The sequence below is a fragment of the Vanessa tameamea genome, chromosome 9 (genome assembly GCF_037043105.1).
Source record: "Vanessa tameamea isolate UH-Manoa-2023 chromosome 9, ilVanTame1 primary haplotype, whole genome shotgun sequence".
Classification (NCBI taxonomy): domain Eukaryota; kingdom Metazoa; phylum Arthropoda; class Insecta; order Lepidoptera; family Nymphalidae; genus Vanessa; species Vanessa tameamea.
The window spans coordinates 3,579,096-3,599,379 of record NC_087317.1 but is presented as its reverse complement, the minus strand read 5'-3'; the positions used below and the strand labels follow the sequence as shown (position 1 = coordinate 3,599,379).

At 33.2% G+C, this 20,284-nt stretch overlaps 1 protein-coding gene and 1 non-coding gene across 7 annotated transcripts in view; both read left to right on the top strand.

Moving 5' to 3' along the window:
• LOC113394185 (caskin-1) overlaps positions 1 to 20,284 on the top strand; it is a 245,275-nt gene that overhangs the window by 111,509 nt on the left and 113,482 nt on the right. For 3 of the 6 annotated variants that reach the window (XM_026631399.2, XM_026631398.2, XM_026631397.2), the window contains exon 1: positions 13,380 to 13,636. The exons of 1 other annotated variant lie outside the window; for it this stretch is intronic. Coding sequence is in view for 2 of the 5 variants with exons in the window: in XM_026631400.2 (XP_026487185.1) it covers positions 13,603 to 13,636 (34 nt within the window). In the remaining 3 variants the exon portion in view is untranslated. Of the gene's footprint in view, positions 1 to 13,355; positions 13,637 to 13,703; positions 14,087 to 20,284 lie in introns of those variants that run through there. 2 more of the 6 variants (XM_026631400.2, XM_026631401.2) reach the window with 2 other exon arrangements.
• Positions 1,637 to 1,716, top strand: Trnal-uag (transfer RNA leucine (anticodon UAG)). Its single transcript has one exon. It is a non-coding gene; the product is annotated as a tRNA-Leu (tRNA).

The window sequence follows — 20,284 nt, the reverse complement described above, 5'->3', positions numbered from 1 at the left end:
TATAGCACGTGAAGATTCATCAACACATTAGTGTTGCATGATCCCTAATCATGATTAAAATAGGTACGACGTTTTACTTAAATATGTAGCTAAATCATAAGAGAGGTGTAGAAACCAAATTAAAATTGATACGCATATTTTCTGCCCTTCCTGTATCAAAATTCAGACCGCGTGGTTAATCGCAACAACGTAAATCGGTTGATTAAAATCGACCAAGCGTCCTCGCGTCCCATCTCGCCTCTTATAAGACGTTGAAAACAAATTGTTTGCAAAAACAATTGCTTAGTTTTAACTTCTAATGTGTAATTTCGTAATTTGGCTTTAATACTTCGGATCGGACAATAATCGTGGTTCCACCAACGAACCAACCAACAAAATAAATGTTTGTGAATGAAACCAGTATTACCTTTTTTTTATTGGAAAAACGTATCTACTCGTTACCATCATAAAGTTAGGTATGATCCGCTAAAATACCAGCGGGACCTACTCCGTCTTTTCAGGGAACGCCACGAGATTGCTCGAGCATACTGCCGGCCCGAAGTTCGACATCGAAGTGACGCGATATCATTGGCGAGATATTGAATAATTTATTCATTATGAAGTCATGAAAAAATGGCGAAATTGTTACCGAAACTTTGGAAGTAAAACTTAAGTTGATATAAGCTCTGAAGTCGAATAGTGATGTATTATAAATATAAATGTTTTAAAGTATGAACTGTTTGTAGTGCATCAAATAGCTGATGAAATAAGGCACCCATTTCAATAGTTAGGAATTCTGTCAAGAACATAATATACATGGCGACACGGCATTTATCAACCTGACCTGGCAAAATAGTGATGTTCGGAGGATATCACCGGTGATATTACAACTAACCCTACATTGAAAACAAGATCTTTTTCGTTAAAACTTGTTGATATTTTTATAAATATAACTTATATAATCCCATGAACGGATCATGGGATGATATACCTTTACCGAGTTATTATCGTACATAAATTCATAATGATAGCACGTTTCGCTGTGGATAAACGCCTATTACAGACGATCGGTGTAAATGAGGTGCGTCGGTATAAATTAGGTCTTGTTTCTGATCTGGGATAAGCATCGAAGGTTGCCTTGTAAATGCGATGGAAAATTTTATGCATTTAATATATTAAAAAAAAGATCCTTACTTTGTAGTAAGGCTTTGTGCAATCATCTCTGGGAAGGTACTACCCAAACTTATATATTAGCGACATTTAGTGTTTTCGTGCTCCGGTTTGAAAGCTGAGTGAGCCAGTGTAAAAGACACAAGAAACGTAACATCTCAGTTCCCAATGTTGGTGGGCATTGGCTATGTAAGGAATTGTTAAAATTTCATACAGCGAACTATGGACAGTGATGACTACTTACCAGGTGCTTCATTTGCCAGTTCGCCCACCGATATCATAAAAAACCCCTTTTAAGCATACAGAAAAAAGACAACTATAAAGGAACTTTATACGTTACCGACGGGTCTTATCCGATCAGCTCCATAAATCAAACTCAAAGACCCAACTAGTATATAGTATTGGCTGGACCAACTCCCTGGAGTTAGATGTAAGGACGCTAGCTCGCCTTTCGATTGTTGGTACAAATTTCAATGATATCGATGCAGGCAGCGTGGCCGAGTGGTCTAAGGCGCTGGTTTTAGGCACCAGTCCGAAAGGGCGTGGGTTCGAATCCCACCGCTGTCAAAGAATTTTTATTCAGAGTTAAATGTTGCATGAAATTTTGTCCCATATCACTATGCTAATCTATTTTATTTTTATTTTGCAGGTAATGACGTTGTTCTATTTGATCATAAGCAAAGGTGAAGTTGTAAGTGTAAAGTTTAAAATAAAAAAGTGTAAATAAATACTTTTAATAATGATACTTAGTAATAACACTTTTAGTATAATTAAATTCTTAGTTATATATTTTATTGACCTAAACTAAAAAAATACATTTAAATATAATTGTATCTTTCATGACATGATCCTCTGACAATTAATACTACTACATAAACCGATCCAATTAAAACAAATTAAATGATTAAATTAAAACTATATTTTTGTAACCTAATAATCACATAACACAGCGACATCGTGTCAGAATGTCCCGAAAGCGGTAAAACGTATCTTTATATTGGAGGCGCGGTGTTACCATTCCTTAATAGGCACAAATTAACATAAAGTGGAGTCTCCACTGCAATCCATTCCTAGCACATTTAAGTAAGTTGTCTTTCTTGTGGCATTTGCTTAAACGTATTCATTATTGAACGTAATGAACATGTGAATGTGTGAACGGAACTTTTTTATGTGTTTCGTGATCGTGTTTACATTTTATGATTAAGGTTTTTTTTTTTCTTTTTAGTTACGGGTTGGTTTTTTGTTATATCATAATAAAAGACGAAATTACAATTAATACTTCATTCAAGTAGGTTTTTTATAGAACATTAAAATTGTATAGAATATTAAACTGAACGTAATTCCAGAAATGGGTAATTCTATCGAGAATACCCGGCAAGAAGTTTTACCAGCAACAACTATTAAGATATATAATTTTGATGGCCTTAATTTAAAAAAAAAAAACATTTTTGAATTGAAGCTTTGGTGGCTAGACCAACCGCATTTTAACCGGAATTCTCGTATTGGTAAAAAAGGGGACTGTTGTTAATATGCCTCGAGTCTCAAAACAAGGAGTAAGGAAATATATCTCATTGCATTGTTCTATATATAGCAAGGGCTCGGTCACGTTCATCGCACATTAATACTCGTTACTGAAACAGCAACTAATTCAGTCATTGTACGTTGATTCATATTGAAATAGAACTACAAGTTCAGTGTCAATTTGATATTTACCGATTGCTCAGTAGATATAACACATGAAACCTCCTTGAGTCTACATAATTTTGAGTATTTATATACATCGAGTACTGGAAGTCTATGATGTCTATGATAATGTAATTTTTTTTTCTAATGAAATCTTTGCTCAATTGTAACATTTTAGGGCTCCTCTACTTTTATAAATTTTAATTTATACATTACTGTCATTGTTATTAGAAGGAAATCGTCCCTAGCGCAAGGATTTATGGGTCGCCTAGTGCATTTAATAGTCGCAGGTTTGATCCTGGCCCTAAGGATATTGTCGTACCCAAATTGGAATATTAATAACTCATCATATTATTTTGAAATATATCCTTACAGTAAGCAACAAACCACAAGGACGTATTGTGAAATAACTCTTCTATTTGGGTTATATTCATCCCATATATGAACTTAAAGTCTACGAGTAATCGTAAAGCTTTTGTGCGTGTAACAATTGTCACTATTAAATTGGAACGTCAAACAGAAAATAAGGCACTATATTGTATAAGCGAGCGGGTTTGGCGATTTAAAAATAAGCGAACAATTTTATCGTAATAAATGTCAGCTACGTTTAGATAATTATACTGACACTGGCGTTAACATATAAATCTTTTTAAAAATCAATTTAAAGTATAGATGCAATTCATGACATATTTTGTAACTTATTAGTATAGATCCCAGCTTGAAGTATTGGAGATTCCAATATTTGATTGCCTCATATCCGGTTCGATCAATATGAGTTTTGCTGGTAGCACTTTTTTTTCTTTGGATCTCCCTGGAACAACTCAAACTCAAACATGAAGCGGGTATATGGTACTGGCTGGTGCTCAAGATGCCTATACGCTCTGGTTCACCGGAATACCCACTGAAAAACTTCGGGGTATCTTAAGGTCTTCGGGGGCATCACAGGAACGCTCACGCACCCTCAAACTGGAAAGCAACAATAATGATTAATGCTGTTTGGTAGTTGAATATGTAATGAGTGCGTGGTTACACACCCCTACCATGAATAGCACATAAAGCCGTTGATTCTGAGTTTGATCTTTCTACAGTAACGTAGGATTGCTGTTTTATTACACTTTTAAGTGAGAAAACAGAGTGTATCTGTGTTTAGGCACACAGTTGTAACCTATACATATTTTATATTCATTTGTAACTATTCAGAATTTTCTTATTATAATTTTGCTTTTACGTTAACCGCTTCCGCTTGCCTAGACGTTGTTCGATAAGATTTTAAACGTGAGAACATAATCAATATCGCAGTTGTTAACAGATGCTCACTGACCTTCTGGCCACATGCGCTAGTTTACGATACTAGAATCAACAACGCCAATACACGTTATATCCCATAGGCACGTATACCAAGTTTGTAAAAACAAAATGCTCAAGCTCAACACAAGCTCAAGACATATTGAAATAAAAGTTATATTATTTTGCGTCTATTCAATGAAAACAACATCCAATTAAAAAAATAATTCTGTGTTACGACATTGGAAACTAATATAAATTTTAATTTGAAACCACAATTAAATTAATTTTAAACCCAGTCTTAATACATTATGTAGGTATATATTATGTAAAGATACGGTATCAGTTTAATGAGTTTCGATATGTTTAAGAAAAGATTAAAAAGTAAAAACAACAACCAGCACATAGAAGCTTAAAGACCTTATGCTCACCAACCGTCACGAGATGAATTATAAATATAAATTGAGCGATTAAAAACTCAATAGTACTCGTACGGGGTGCAATCTACGGCAAGTTCTAACCACTATTTAAGCCGTTTTATAACTTTTTTCTATATATATGGTATATACACTAACAATATTAAATAATATAGCTTGGAAAATGAGCGCTCGTGTTAAACAAGTGGTATTTAAATTATAATTTGACTATCGTATGTCTCTATATTAGCATATGACCTTCTGCGTTACTTGAATGCTAATGAATATTAAATATTCGTCGCTAACAACTAATGCAGCTCATTAATTTCCTTCCTCCTTTATTTGCGGTTACCCACTGCGCAAATATATATGTATATGAAGCAAAATATATATCTTCATAACAGGTGTAAAAAAAGTTAAAATAAAAATTCCAAAGGTATTTTTCATAGTTTTGTAATTTATACCAAGAGGATGAAAATGAGGTTCTCGTCGAGACGATGTCTGGAAGGTAAGACATGAATGTACTCGCTAATTCAAATGGGGTGATAACCTGCGTGGTGTAAAGGAAAAATCAGACCGTCATACCGTCTAACAGCGTCACATAGTTAAAAAGTTTCCCGAGCGAGACTGTATTGATATTCCTAATTAAATTTACTTTTTGCGCTATCACTCTTGGGGTCCCACAAAAATCGAAGTTATAAAAATAATATAGAGTATTCAAATAATTCAACTGTTCATCGGTTGCCTGTCTTACAATGCAACCCAAACAGCTTGCGAATTTGAATCCCGAGTCGGACTAATCACAATCAAAATATACTTTAATCAAGTAGGCTTTTTACAAACACGTTTGAATCGTAATTTTACAGAACTGTATTTGCTATCGGTTTGGCATTTAGATTCTACCGAGAAAAACCGGCAAGAAACACAGTATTTAATAAAATATATCAGGGATTTCGGTCAAGGAATTCTCAATAGCCGTGTGGAGTACGGCAGTGTTTACATACCTGTGCCACGAGAAACGTATTGCTCCTGTTTCTGTACTCTCCCTCTTCTGTTCTGTGTTGCCGCCCCATTGGACTATGAGAGTGAAATGATTCTCAGAGAGTACACCTGTGCTTACGCCAATACTTGTCTCCTGTGTTAATATCAAGTCTTTGAGATTAGCCGAAATTCGGTCAGGCCATTGTTACGAAACTGTAAGGAGCTGGCAAGGCATCATCCCTTGATGTCTAGTTGTTTGATTTGTCGTATAACGACATTTTGTATAATAAATAATAACTTTAAAGCTTATTTGGATAATACCCAGTTTCAGAAGACACTTGACGAGATATCTTCGTATAATTTTATTACCAAACAGATTAAAGGAATTATCCTATTACGAACTCAGATTATGAATGAAGGAGTTACAATCGACATTTTCCAAACATAACAGTAATAAGTCCAAAACACGTCCAAACTTTGCTTTGCTTCACACCAACTCATATACTTTATATTCTGAGAGTTTTATTTCTGTTTAAGAAACGTCTGGATATGTCGTCGCCTTAAAAATAATATCCATTATTATAATTGGTCTGGCCACACGTGCTGCTTCCTTTGAAATAGTTTTATGTCCTACTGGATTCCGGAGTCGAGTGCAGCGCTAACAAGGAAAAAAATGGACAATTTGACATTTTGGTATTCCTTTATTTCATTTTAAGCATTTAATAATGAAACTAAATACGGAATGCTGTAGATGATTATATAAGTTCAGGATGATATTATTTCAAGGAAGAGTCGTTTGTTAATTTACGGTCAATAATGGACTGCAGTACATTTTAAACCATTTTTTCGAAATTGCATTTGTTTTTTTCAATTAAGCAAAATTGTTTCCGCTTGTGTTTTAAAATTTGAAAATGAATTTAAACTTAATTTTTTATATGTAATTGATGGACTGAACTGAATTGATCTGTTGTATGAATGTTTACTACCTATTTCAGACTAGGTAATCATACAGTATTTTCAATGTTCGTTTATCATCAATTATATCTTAATTTTTGACACAGTATTAAAATAATTGTCGCTTATTCTGTTTAATACATTATATGTATTTGAGGAATATCGATTTATTAAAAGCTTAGAATAAGTTACGTTAATAATATTATCGGCGAAAACCTTATGCCATCAATTATTTTTTATCATGAGTGTTTTAACGTTTTATTTTCTGGAATTTCTGCACCCACGTCGCAATGCCGCGACGAAAACTTTGGCATTTATTTCGGCAAATAGTAATTAAAATGTTTCAAAGGAACACGCGCCGCCATCGCCAGTGTGGGGTACAAAAAAAATCGACCATCGACAGCGAAACGCTTTCAGACTTGTGACTAATTACTCTATATTTTTAGTCATTAAGATGATATGAAGAAATATTAAAGGTAGACCACAATTTTGAATACCTAAAAGTTCGTATTTATATATCAAAAATTTTGTTCAACTCAGAATATGTATGAAATAGAAATTTTACTTCCTTTATATAATTTAGAGTTTTCGTAGCAGTTTTCGCAGAAGGGAGAACGCAGGTGTTAGATATCATTCTTTGTATCCCTGATAAGATGTATGCAAAATTTCTTGATGATCGATTGCGTTGTTAATGAGTACGTAAAAGCGTAACGAACAAACAAACTTACTTTAACATTTATAATATTAGCTAGAATAGAAATTTTACACTTATTGATAGTAATTGTTAAACAACCAGTAGTTCGAAAGAAAATACTCTGATTTGAGAAGAAACGACGAAAGGAACACACTATATAATACTAAAAAAGATAGTCTTGACTATTACTGAAATAATGTTAAAGAAAAACGAGTTCAACTTAATTTTATCATCCATATAGATATATTATTTCCTCCAGTATCTAAGACGGATGGGAAAATGTAACCACATTAAATGAACCCATATTAATTAACCGATAAAATATGTTAATAAAGCTCACTAAATTGAGTGCGTTCGCGATCTGACGCAAGATAGGGTAGCCATGTTTTTAGAACGTGTAAATATTACGAAGACTTCTTTTACAATTATACTGTATCGTATGATATTTTATAAGACGAAAACAAGTTTTTAATACAAAATAGAAGCAGGTGTACCGTTCATGTGATGTACTGCATAAGAAAACACACGTGTTACAAAATGTGTCATAGTTTATTTCAAATTAAATAGTCTTTATATTCAAGAAGGCTTTTACGAGCACTTAAGAATTATCAATTGATAAGATTACATTAAATGTAAAGCTACCACCCATACGATATGATCTATCCTACTGTCATATATACGAAAGTAACGCTTTCTGTTTATATGTCTGTCTGTTTGTTGCTCTTTCACGACCAAACTACTGAACCGATTTTTTTTAAATTTCGTATGTATAAAGTAGAAACTCCAAGGAAGAACGACCCCTTAAACGCAAGCGAATCTGCGGATGACAACCTGTAGTTATATATATTAATTATTTTGAATCTCACGTCGTGATTGTATAACAATCGACTTTTGTTTTATAAATATAAACTTATAAGTAATCAACATTACACTGATCTCAAAAGACAAATATATATATAAAAACACACACACCATTACCATAAAACGAGAATTATTGTTCGTTGTTTTGTATTCTTGATATAAACGAGAGAGAGTTTAGTCGGAACAAACAGAGAGACAGACAAAAATTGAAAAAATGTTATTTTGATATATGTACCGTGCATATGCATTTAGTAAAAAGCGGTTATTTTAATAGTACAAACAAACACTCCATTTTTATTATATGTATATAAGTGGACAAAATAAAAAATAATAAATTTACTAATTTTTTTTATGTCGTTGTCATCCTACAGTGGTAACTTAATCGTTGAGGGATGGCCAATTAGCGTCGCGGGAAACTCGCTATCGAGTTTCGGAGTTTTTGTATCGCCATACCGACGAAACTCTAACGATGCAACAAACGTATCCGACACAATGACTTTCCGCTGAATTTATCTTTTTATGTAACAATTGTGCCACTCCTGTTTCCTGTTCCATTACACGCGTGAAAATGGAAACTATTAGAATTGTAGATAAACTGAACTGAAAGGATTTTTTCAATAAAAAAAACCATTGGTTATTAAAATGTACTACTTCTCATTTTTACTCTTTGAAGTTTTACTCGCATACGTCATTTCGCTTCTAATGTGATTATGGAGCTAATACTTATACATTTCAACATGTATCAATTTATAAATGGGTTAACGGATAGAATACTTTTAAATATCAAAATATTTTAATAACGGCTTATTTTTACGAAATTCAGATAAAACGGGTTAAAAGTCCACTTGAAAACGTCATTGATAACGATAAAAGAGGACATGATCAATCATAGGTGATATCATATACCTTATTCATTGTAATCGAAGATACAGTAAACCAAACGAAAAATATTTAAAAATGTTAAAATTGGATTTTCGACTTTATGCGTATTTGATACAGTTTAAATTAACTTGGATTTTTAACTCAATATAAAATGTGCATTTGTTGCTCATTGTACGCGGCCATTGTAAATATATTTGTAGACACGTCGGCGACTTAGCTATCAACGCTTTGTTTCCATAATATACACAATACTAATATATCTGTTAAATATTATGTCAATTTTATATTATACTGATAGCTTTGATAATCAAACGATATTTTACAATAAATTAATAAAAAAAAATAATCTTACACGTCTGTATAATTTCATCTCTATGCTGTTGACCGTTGAGAAGTTACTTCTATGAAGAATATATAGCGTAAGAGGAAATGGTTCAACAAACAAAAATGGTTTGCTTTTAGTAATTAAATCTTGAAATCCAAAATTTCATTCCAAGGATAATTTTTCGAAATATATGTGTAAGGATTGCTAATGACGCCGCCACGCCGTACGAAACAGAAAAATGTCTTGACATTTTAATCCTCACTTAATTTATATCGCTAAAAAATTAAGATGTCTGCGACCAAAAGGTTGGTTGTATATGGTAATGGTTATATAAATTATATAACGTTCTAAATAAATTATCGATACATGATGAGAAAAAAATATTTGCTAATTAGTACGAGGATTTCGAAGAATATTTAAAGCAGTACCAAAACTTTAAGAATATCAAAGTATATTATTTCTTCTAAAATTGCTATCTCGTATCCATGTTATGTTAATCTCGTATAAATAGGCGTTATAAAATAGCGTTAACTAATTCCTCTATCGCTAGGATTCATCCAACCATTCGCTGCGTTATAATAATTAATATTAGTAGATTGTAATAATTTGGATATATTTTAGTAATTTTCATTTATGTATAACTGGTTGTCGTCCGCGACTTCGCTGGCGTGTTAGGGGTCGGTCGACAGGTGTTAGGCGCAAAAAGGTTTTAGGTTCAAACTTGCTTCATACTTACAAATTTCATCTAATTTTATCAGTGGTTTGTCCGTGAAAGAGCAACAGACAGACAGACAGAAACAGCTATTATCGCATATATAATACTAGCTGTTACCCGCGGCTTTTCCCGCGTAGAATATGAATATATTTACAAATTAACTTAAAATATTACGTTACTGTAATATCTCTTTGTATATCACATTGGTGTGTTTACAGCCCTTAGGGTAGAATATTCAGAAACGCTTAAATGCGAATCGACTCATTTTTAATCAGTAGCCCAAAAATAAAATTTCGAGCTTTTAACTTCAAAATGACGGACTTCCAGACTAACCTATATAAGAAATATCAACCCCTATTAAACCCCTTAGAGATAGAATATCTAGAAACACTTAAATACGTATTTAATCATTTTTAATCAGTATCTCAAAAATAAAGTTTCATATTTTTAACTTAAAAAATGAGGAACTTTTATAAAAACTTTCATCCCTTATTTCACCCCCTTAGGGGTAGAGTATGCAGAAACACTTAAATAAGTATCTACTCCTTTTTAATCAGTATCCCAAAATTAAAGTTTCATGTTTCTTACTTAAAAAATTACGGACTGCCATACAAACGTTCAACCCCTTTTTCACCCCTTTAGGGGTAGATTTTCCAAAATCGCTCCTTAGTGGGTGTCATGATATATTAGTTTACAGCCTAAAATATAATTTTTTTGCTTCTAGTTTCAAAAATGACAATACTTTCAACAAGTTACAACCTTTCATCCCGCTTTTTCAACCCTTTACAGCACTTTTTTCAAAATAAAAAGTAGCCTATGTCCTTTCTCAGGCTCTAGACTATTTGTGTACCAAATTTCATTTAAATCGGCCCAGTAGTTTTGGCGTGAAAGCGAGACAGACAGACAAAGTTACTTTCGCATTTATAATATTAGTATGGAAGTATGGATTAGTATACAACAGCAGGGAAGTCTTTTACAATAGAACACATGAATATTTATCGAAACGGCGATAAAATTTAAAAATTACAACTGAGTGATCAAATGGTGTTAACTATAGTAAATTAACAAATTAAATTAATTATATTATTAATTTATTTCGTGTGGAAGCCCGCACTGTCGAATGAATTCTAGCCACCGTATGTCGGTAGATGAAATTCAAAACTTTCTCCTAAAACGGGAGAAGGAAGGTCTTAGCTCTGCAATGGAACATTAACGAGGTGAATTTTTAAATGATGAATAATTTGATTTTTGTAAAAGTATACAAAAGTCTATTAATTAATTTATTTTTTTAAATTGATAAATCATATAAATAGATTGATCTATTAATTTTCATACATGTTCAAGCTGCGATTTCCTATTTCGTCTTTTGGATAACAGCCAGTCACCTGCGTATATGCTTTTTGAATAAAGATGAGAATCCTGATGCCGCTTGAACTCAACTGCTAAGATCAGATTGGCAGGAGCCGCATTGCGAGTCGTTTAAGCAGAAAAGCGTTTGGGAGAAATGCAGCGATTCCAACAAGTAAAACTTGCTTGTTACTAGAAACATTTCCAAGATTACATTTTCCTATCTTGATTTTTGGTGTTGGGTTTAGGTAAATAAAATTATTCCATAAAATACGCCAGAAGAACGCTTATTTGTAATATTTGACCACTATCATTAAAACAAATAGTATGCATATTTTTAAGACATGTCTAATTGTCTCTAATTATTCTGTTTTGTTTAGTTGCCTACATAGAGTTATTTATTTAATGAACGCGCAAAACGCCTAACACGTTATGAAATGACAGATGTTTTCGGAAATGTTCAAAGATAAAACGTGCAGTCACCGTGACATGTGTGCGATGAACGCGTAGGTGCCTTAAATGCACTCGACCATGAAGAGACTGATAAAATACTTAAACTCGTCCCTTTGTATCATGTTCTTAACTTGACATATATATTCGTACGCCGTTTAATTAGGGAAGCGTGTTTGGCTACTTTAGATAATTTCCAATAATTGACATTTGAATCAGTAATTAAAACCAAATATGGTCTTAATCTGTCGCAATAGATACGATAGCTCGAAATTCTCGCAAATTTTATATTGCTCTACGAAAATAATATCAAGTTTCTTTTTTAGGTCATATTGCTTTAAAAGACCATATATAAACAACAGGAGTTTATTTAGTTTCTGATAAGTAGGAGAGAGTATAATAACAAATCCGTGACTCTCAACTCCTACACGAAGCTTAAAGGTTATCTTAATCCTACATAAAAATATTGGAAATGTTTTGAATGATAATAAAACCAAAATCTCTTCGACCGGAATGAATGACCTTGGATGCCGGCCTTCTAAGAACCTACACAAAAAATAAAACAACAGAACGGAAAGTTGATTGAATGAGCAAAATAATAATTCTTTATGGTCAGACGAAGAACTTAAAAAATGCTGATTCGCGCCATAGCAATAAATTCCTTGAGGTGTGTGGTGTGTGTGTATAATTTTTTGTACTAAAAGAGCCTGTTTTTTTAAATAATTGCTTCTAATCAGCATTCGTGTAAATACTTGTAGTTGTACGTTACTAGTAATAAGCATTCATATCTCCAGTATTGGAAATTAACCTCGACCGTGTATGAACAGTTTTTCAATGTTTAATTTTTTAATATGTGTCAAATTAGGATGTTTAAAATATGTAGCTAGCACGTGATTACACCTTGCAAGCATGCTAGTTTTTTAAATGCACAGAAGCATGATTTTTAATGGGTATGTTATGTCAGTTCCTTCAAGGTTTTAAATAAGGTAATAATATTTATGTAACATGTTAAATATTTCAAGCCTATACTCTAAATCGGTATTAAGATCAAATCATTAGTCAAAACTAACATTAAGTGGGCAGGAGTGCTGGACACCTTCAAAATTGCCTAATTACAAATTCTCCATATTCCTATCATTACATTTGATTGATGGCCGCGTATCGTGATTTATTGTTACTATTTGAAATTAGTTATCACTTGTCCCAATTTGGGTTTCACGAGACTTTTATATATTTTTATATTGTGCATCTTAAGAATTTATTGAATTACGAAAATGTATATGGCATTCATTTTTAAGAATGCCTGTGTTATTTCAAACTCATATTTCGTGTAGGGTCGACAAGCGTTACTAGAAAATGATTCCAGATCGTAGCGTTAATAATTTAACAATATCTTTATTACATTATCGAGCGTTCGCAGAGCTACACGCCTACTCGGCCGTTTTTACAAGCAAGCCAATTCGATCCTGATTTCTCAAAAAAATGCATAAAAACGAGAAGAAATTATACAAAGGTGGGTTTAGTCTATCGGCAAGTCACGACAATTCCATAGAGCCGTCGCCCGATCTGTCGGGTGCAGTGTTCGGATGAGGGAGGGGAGCTACCGCGTCACTCGGCAACGACGCCGGTCAGCCCGGTCGCGGTCGGTCGGCGGTTCAGTCTGTCGTTTGAACGGTACGCGTTCGCGCGTTTTCGATATCTATCGCTATCGGACTTGTGTGTTGTGTTCGAACGGAACTTAGTGCGAACCTGATAGTGAGGATCGGATTATTTGCAGTGTATGTGACGTTCAATGACATCGGATGTGGATTTTGAGTGCTTACATCAATATTTAACCATACAGTTCTAAAAACACGAGCCGATGGTCCTTTTGAATAGTAACATGAAAATTAATGGTAAAGTCCTCTTAATATTTGCATGTCGAAATTCTGTGTTTGTTTTTTGATACTTTATTTTTATATCTGGATGATCTGATCATCTTGGCTTGCACGACGCACGAATAAGTAACTTGAACTTATAATAAAATACGCAAAAATTGTGCGTAAAAGTAAACGTTTCGTATAATTTATTATAATTAAAAGCAATTTTATACCGTCCGGACCACCGAAATGGCCAAGACAATAGTAGATCGTACGATTCTCATAACAGACTCTCTCAATTTAAATAAGAGTTAGTTTGAACAATTGATCATGGTGCATTTATAAGTCGATATAGATATATGAATAGAGGCTGTGTGTGTGACCCTGTTGCGCCTACGGGACCAGCCGCTGTGGGTGGACGGCATAGTTTCCGAACCGCCTAGAGAACGACAGTGGGTGTTTGAATGGAGCCAGTTAATAATAATGGTGAGATTTAATCACCGCCATAAAGGTTACACAACAAAAGCTACAAGCATGTTTGTAGCTCGATATGTAGAAGAGAATCCTTTGAAATAACATTTACGAATAGAAACTAACAAAAAGCTTTTAGGTAGAAAATATTGGCTTATAGAAACAGTAGGCACTAATCATTAATCTATATATTAGCTTACTTTGAACATTACCAATTATCAAGTCGAATATTAGAAAATTGGCTTTTGATTATAAATATTTATAATTGATGTATAGGTGGCAAGGAATCCATACGATGTACCTCGTCCTGTTTGGTACCGAATCTATTTTGTATATGTCGCCCAGCAGACCTCAGATGTCGATTGACAAAAAACAGAACACTCCTGGCTCGCACATGTTGTGGTTCAAATTCGGACCGAACTATTTAAAAAGAGTTGTCTACATTCATAGGTATATATGTATATATAAATCTATCGACATAATTATATTTTTTTATGTTCAACAAACATCACAAAAAACGTAAATTGAAAAGGGAGAGGAAATTTAATTAAATAATGTATTACCAAAAGGTAACCCTGTTATTACTAACGCATCTGGTGTAAATGATAAATGTGTTCGTCGGGCAAATAATAAAAAAATATTTTAAAGAGAAACCTGCACAGATTGAGGCAGCACGTGGGCCGACAGATGCGTTCGCGCATCCGTACCCACCATCTTCGACTTAAACACTTCCTTTTATCTCAGAATCTCGATAACCTCGTATGCAGCGGAGATTTTCTGTTCATTATTATGCCGTTAAAACCTTTTTTTGCAGTCGATACAATCTTATTGTAAAGATGTATTCTACTTTTGCTGTAGTGAATCTGAAATAAATTACAACCTTGATTTAGTGTATTATATTCTCTAAGTTCAAATGAGGTCAAGTCCGGCTCGAAGGACCGAGTTTTTCCACTGATTACGATCGTGCAGTTGTCGCCATTTATGGCAACCTGCGCCCGCCACGGTTAAGTATTGACAACTGTGGGATACTCGACATCAATATGAAGCTCTCTCTGATAGCTATCAACTTTTCAGAATTTTATATTTTTAATATACGGACGTGCCATAATAGTTTAATTTGATCAAATTATTTTTTTATTATTCTTGAATACAGGTAAAACAAACTACGACGTTAAAGTTTCTAACATTGTATTCAACCACTTTGTCTAAGTTCTGAGTAAGAACGTGTAACACAATACGAGTACGCTTATTTCAAAACGGGATTGGCGGCAACTTGGTGTAAGCACGTTGTATTTGCAAGCTTTAACAAAACTTAAACAAACCGAAGTAGTAACAAACTGCATATTGTTAAATCGTGTTTGAATAATTGTCGAGCTATTTACCTATGAATATTAATGTGTATTCAATTTATTAGTGGATTTCAGTGAATTCACAATCGCACATGATTTTATGTGTATTATAAAATGTATTTTTGCATATATTAAGCATAATAAGCGCATGCATTCAATCCGATGTTTAAAAATAGTTATTTATTATTCCTAAAGTAGAATTACAAAACAGCTCCCCATTATTATGGCGCGCGGTGGATTGAGTTAAAAAATAACCCAATCACAAACAATGGCACGTTCCTACCACCTGCCATACAGCTGCCCGGATTTATAACTGTCAGTTATAAAATATTCCCCTGAAAGCGAGTCGGTAAATGACCAGCTGATGCTTAATGCTCAAGTTTACAATAAGGAGGAGATGAACGGAAAAAATAATTTTAACCGATTACAGAATATATAACATTATAACTATGGTAATAATTATTTATTATTTTAAAAAGGATATAATAAGATGTTTACTTGAAAATGACAACACACTCAAGCCGATGGTATAATAAAATATTATGACAATGTCGTTACAAAAATAAAATCCTCGTTTGAATGGTGTTAATTGGTTCTACGTGTCTGATCAATTCAATAACTCGTAATATTCGACCGAATAAAACGGTATCGATTGTTGATTATTTTATCCTCTTCCGTATTTTGAGTCTTTAAACGTAACGAGAAATCCAATCCCATACTAAAAAAATAAAAAAAAAAGTTTTTGGAAATAAATGTAACTTTAAATTCAGTAAATTTATTTAAATTTGCTACATTTATATATTTATTGCTAAAATGTATCGATCGATATCATATCATTGATTAAATTTTCTAATTTGGTGAGTTTGCGATTATTTTTAACATTGACCGCAATAATCATATCGGTTTGATTGTTTATCGAGAATGACGCAAATTCAGGAATGTTTTTAAGTATACGTTGGTGTCATCCACTGTTATGGTCATGTTTATTTTTCCGTTTTACATTATTACGAACTTCACTCGTTTGCTAACTTGCTTGCTTGGTCACCGTAACACAATCCAGATTCAATGTTAATGTTGATGCATTATTTTAAATATTATATTTTTCTAATGAAACATCTTGTGGTACAATGAGAGTAAAACTTCAAGGTCGATTTTAAGTGCAACGTTTCTGACGCAAAATTGTTTCACTTCTGTCATGTGATTTTGTTTTATTCTGGGTAATATGTAATTAACTAAATGTCTACTGTTATTTAGAAACTGAAAATATCTTGATAAAGATATGTTATAACGAGTCTTATTCGAATCGAATTTGTACAAACTAATATCACGATATAACTTAGTAGCAAAAACATGAAAACGTACGTTAACATCCAAACATAATTAATCCTCTGTTTAGACGTAATGTCCCTCCGTCTGGAAGGAAATAGGGCTGAAAATAAATCGCTCTTACTCCGGGGCTATACTAAAATAGTCGATTGCTACGCCTTCCATTTCTCTAGGACCATTACCATATCCTGCGCTACAATATGTTAGTTGGATTGAATGTATCCGTTATACTTAAACGGAACTTACTTAATGCACGCGAGACATTAATAATATGTAGTTTCATATTGAAAGTCTCAAACAGTAATTCTTGTTGAAAGTAATTTGTAATCTAAATTTATATCGACGTGTTCAACAAGATCATGAAAGAGAAAAATTGTTTAATTTTCGACAGCAGTGCAAACATTTTTAAATTAGAACTTCGCGAGTCGATTCTTATCAGTTTAATGGCTGCGACAAGGTTTTTATCTTAATATCTAATGACGACATTGCTTAGGTACGGTGGTGCAGTAACAGTTAATTACGCTACGGAAGGTAATTTAGTTCACGCCAAAGCGATACAATATTCCTATTATGTCGCATGACTCGTATTATTGTGGTTTGACGAGGGGCGACATTACATCGTTAATCACTCCATTCTTCCTAAATAAATTTTTGATTTTCAATTTGAATAGGCGCAGTGATTACTATATCCAATACCCTTGATAAATGGTAAAGGGTTAATTAATGCCTTGCACGTGATCCGCGATTTGACGTGACGTGTCGTATTCGATAATGGATGAAGTCGGGGGCGTACCTGTGATATATGCCTTTAATATCCGATGCTCCGGATGTGTAGAATTTTTTTGAAATTTCCGAACTTTCACGTCATGCTTTGAGTTTTTATTTTCGTGAAGCCATTTTGTTTGGAGTTAATTTTTGATGAGTATATTGAGTAGTCATAGCAGATGTTGCGTTTTTTAATTTCCTCTTTCATCCCTTTTTGAGTTTGTTCTTTTTTATCGATGTTTGAAAGGTGTATATGTTTAAACTATCTTCCTTTTACCATTTCCGTTGCAGATCTAACTTAGTAATAATAACATTTTATAAAAAAATAAACCTGATTCTTTTCAAAATTTATTTCACAGCATACTATTAAAATTTCTCCTTCGTAAAACAAATGAGTACGGATATTACCTGACAAGCAAGAACTGGCCACGATCACCTACGATTTCGTTTAAAAATAAATCTCCAATATAACTTCAGACTATCACTTCGATAAGCATACCTTTATCGCGTTTAAAGTAAACACTCGCGTATCTCTTGGATTTGCTCGACATATTTACGACATACTGTTATTATTACTCGTTACAGCTTGCTCTGTTGCTTATCCAGGTCACTTTCTATCTCCGTTTTCGCCAATCTCAAGTGACTGCCACATGACTAACTTATGCCTACGAGATTAGGACCTAAGACTCATAGGGTTTTATTATATAAGTGAATTACTTTAACCGAAGACTTAAGTGATATACGAATCGAAATTAAAAATAGTTTTTATGTTACAAAATTAATATCTGTCAATTCAATCGTAACATTTGAGATTGATTACAATATGTTTACTTGAAGAATACCGGGATTAAAATAGAATTCCGACGGTAATTGTTTTTTTATTGACTACACGATCGGGACGGAAATACAATTATACTTACTTATACATAAATAGATCCGTTTAAGTTAATTATCATCCGCGTGCATTAACAAATATAATCTTAATTTTCTGTCTTTATTTTTACAATTAGTCGTCTCACGCACACTAAGACATCTTATAAGCATGAACGCCTCTCATCCTAATGCACGCCGAATATTTAAAGTGGAGGGGCGCGCCTTCGTGCGTGAATAGATATAAATAAATAGGTAATACAGTAATTTAAAAAGTTCTAAAATTAGGAATATCTTTTAAACATACGCTTACATATTTGTTTGTGACATTATTATTTTTTTATTATATAAGTAAACGGACGGGTAAATGGACCACCTAATGGTAAGTGCTCACCACCGCCCATAGACAATGTGCTGTACGAAATATTAACCATTCCTTACAACGCCAATGACTAAGACGTTATGTCAATTGTGCCTATAGTTACACTGGCATACACACCCTTCCCCGAACACAGTAATACTGAATATTGCTGTTTGGTAGTAGAATATCTGATGAGTCTATGGTACCTATATAGACTTCAACAATACCTTACCACAAAGTAAGATAAGTCAACGCCAACACCAACGCTATATTTTCTCATTCGTGTTTATGGTTTCACGGGTTTTTAAGTTAATAATAACTCATTCGTACATCACATTCGCATACCACGTAAAAGTGAAGTTAAAATGAAAGCAAAACTTTTAAAACTGTAATTAAAAATATATATTTAAAAACTTGTTAATGACGAGTTTAAAGTAAAAAACGCGGATAAGATAAAACTAAGTACTAAATAATAGTTTAATGGGTTAGTGGTAATGACAATGAATGTTAGTCTGTATTCTTGTTTTTTAATTTTTAGATAAAGTAGTAACAGTCCAGAAATGTCCCACTGTTGGACAATAAACCCTTTCCTTTTAATGGCAAAGTTAGAGTATATCACTACGCTACTCAGAAAAAAAGTACTTAAAAATTTAAAATATTCTTGTGACATTTATTGTATTAAATAATTAATTTATAGTTCTATAAAGCAGCCCACATTTTTTAAAAAAGTGACATCTTATTGAAATTTTGTGCACAATAATTGTAGCAGCAATTATAATTTAAACAATTAAAATTCATTATTGTCTCCAAACGCTTCAAAACCATCGATCATGCAAAACAATGTACAAACATAAATGTTATTCATTCAATTAGCATAATTTAATTTATGAAAGTACTTAATGTAATCGCGGAACACACACATTTGCATAATTTAAACGCAATTAAAAAAAATTAAAAACAAATTGTATCCATTCATTTCTGAGAATGTTCTTCCGTAATCGCTAAAATCTTCACAATTAATTTATTTTCGAGTTACATATTAAGTTGACGTGAATGCAGTTCTTTATCTCTTACCAAAAATGTAAACATGAATTTCAAACGAGTACAAGTTTGTAACAGAATACGAGGCTGTCTAAAATTTTGCTCTCCATCTCGTCGCCCTCAAGCGTTCGGGGATATTTCGGCGAAACATATGACGAAATTGACACGCTGCAACATCAATCTTTTACGAAATGTAATATTTCATTCGTTTAAATTTTTGGACCTAAGAGTTGCTTCACATTAGTTCGCGTCGACACTTTTGTCGCTGGCTGCCTTTCGGATCTCGCTCCTCACTATATAATGTCGTCTCGTTCCTACACATGTATCAGTAGTTCGTCACAAAATAGATCGTGATGCTAATTATATCCGATACCAGACAATTAAATCGTGCCAGAACCTCCAGTAAATGTGTCTCGGTCGATAGTTTTATCGGATCCCATTAAAGCGCTATTGAAATACCTACGTCAATAAGCCTCCGACACATTTGTCGCTTAATGTGCC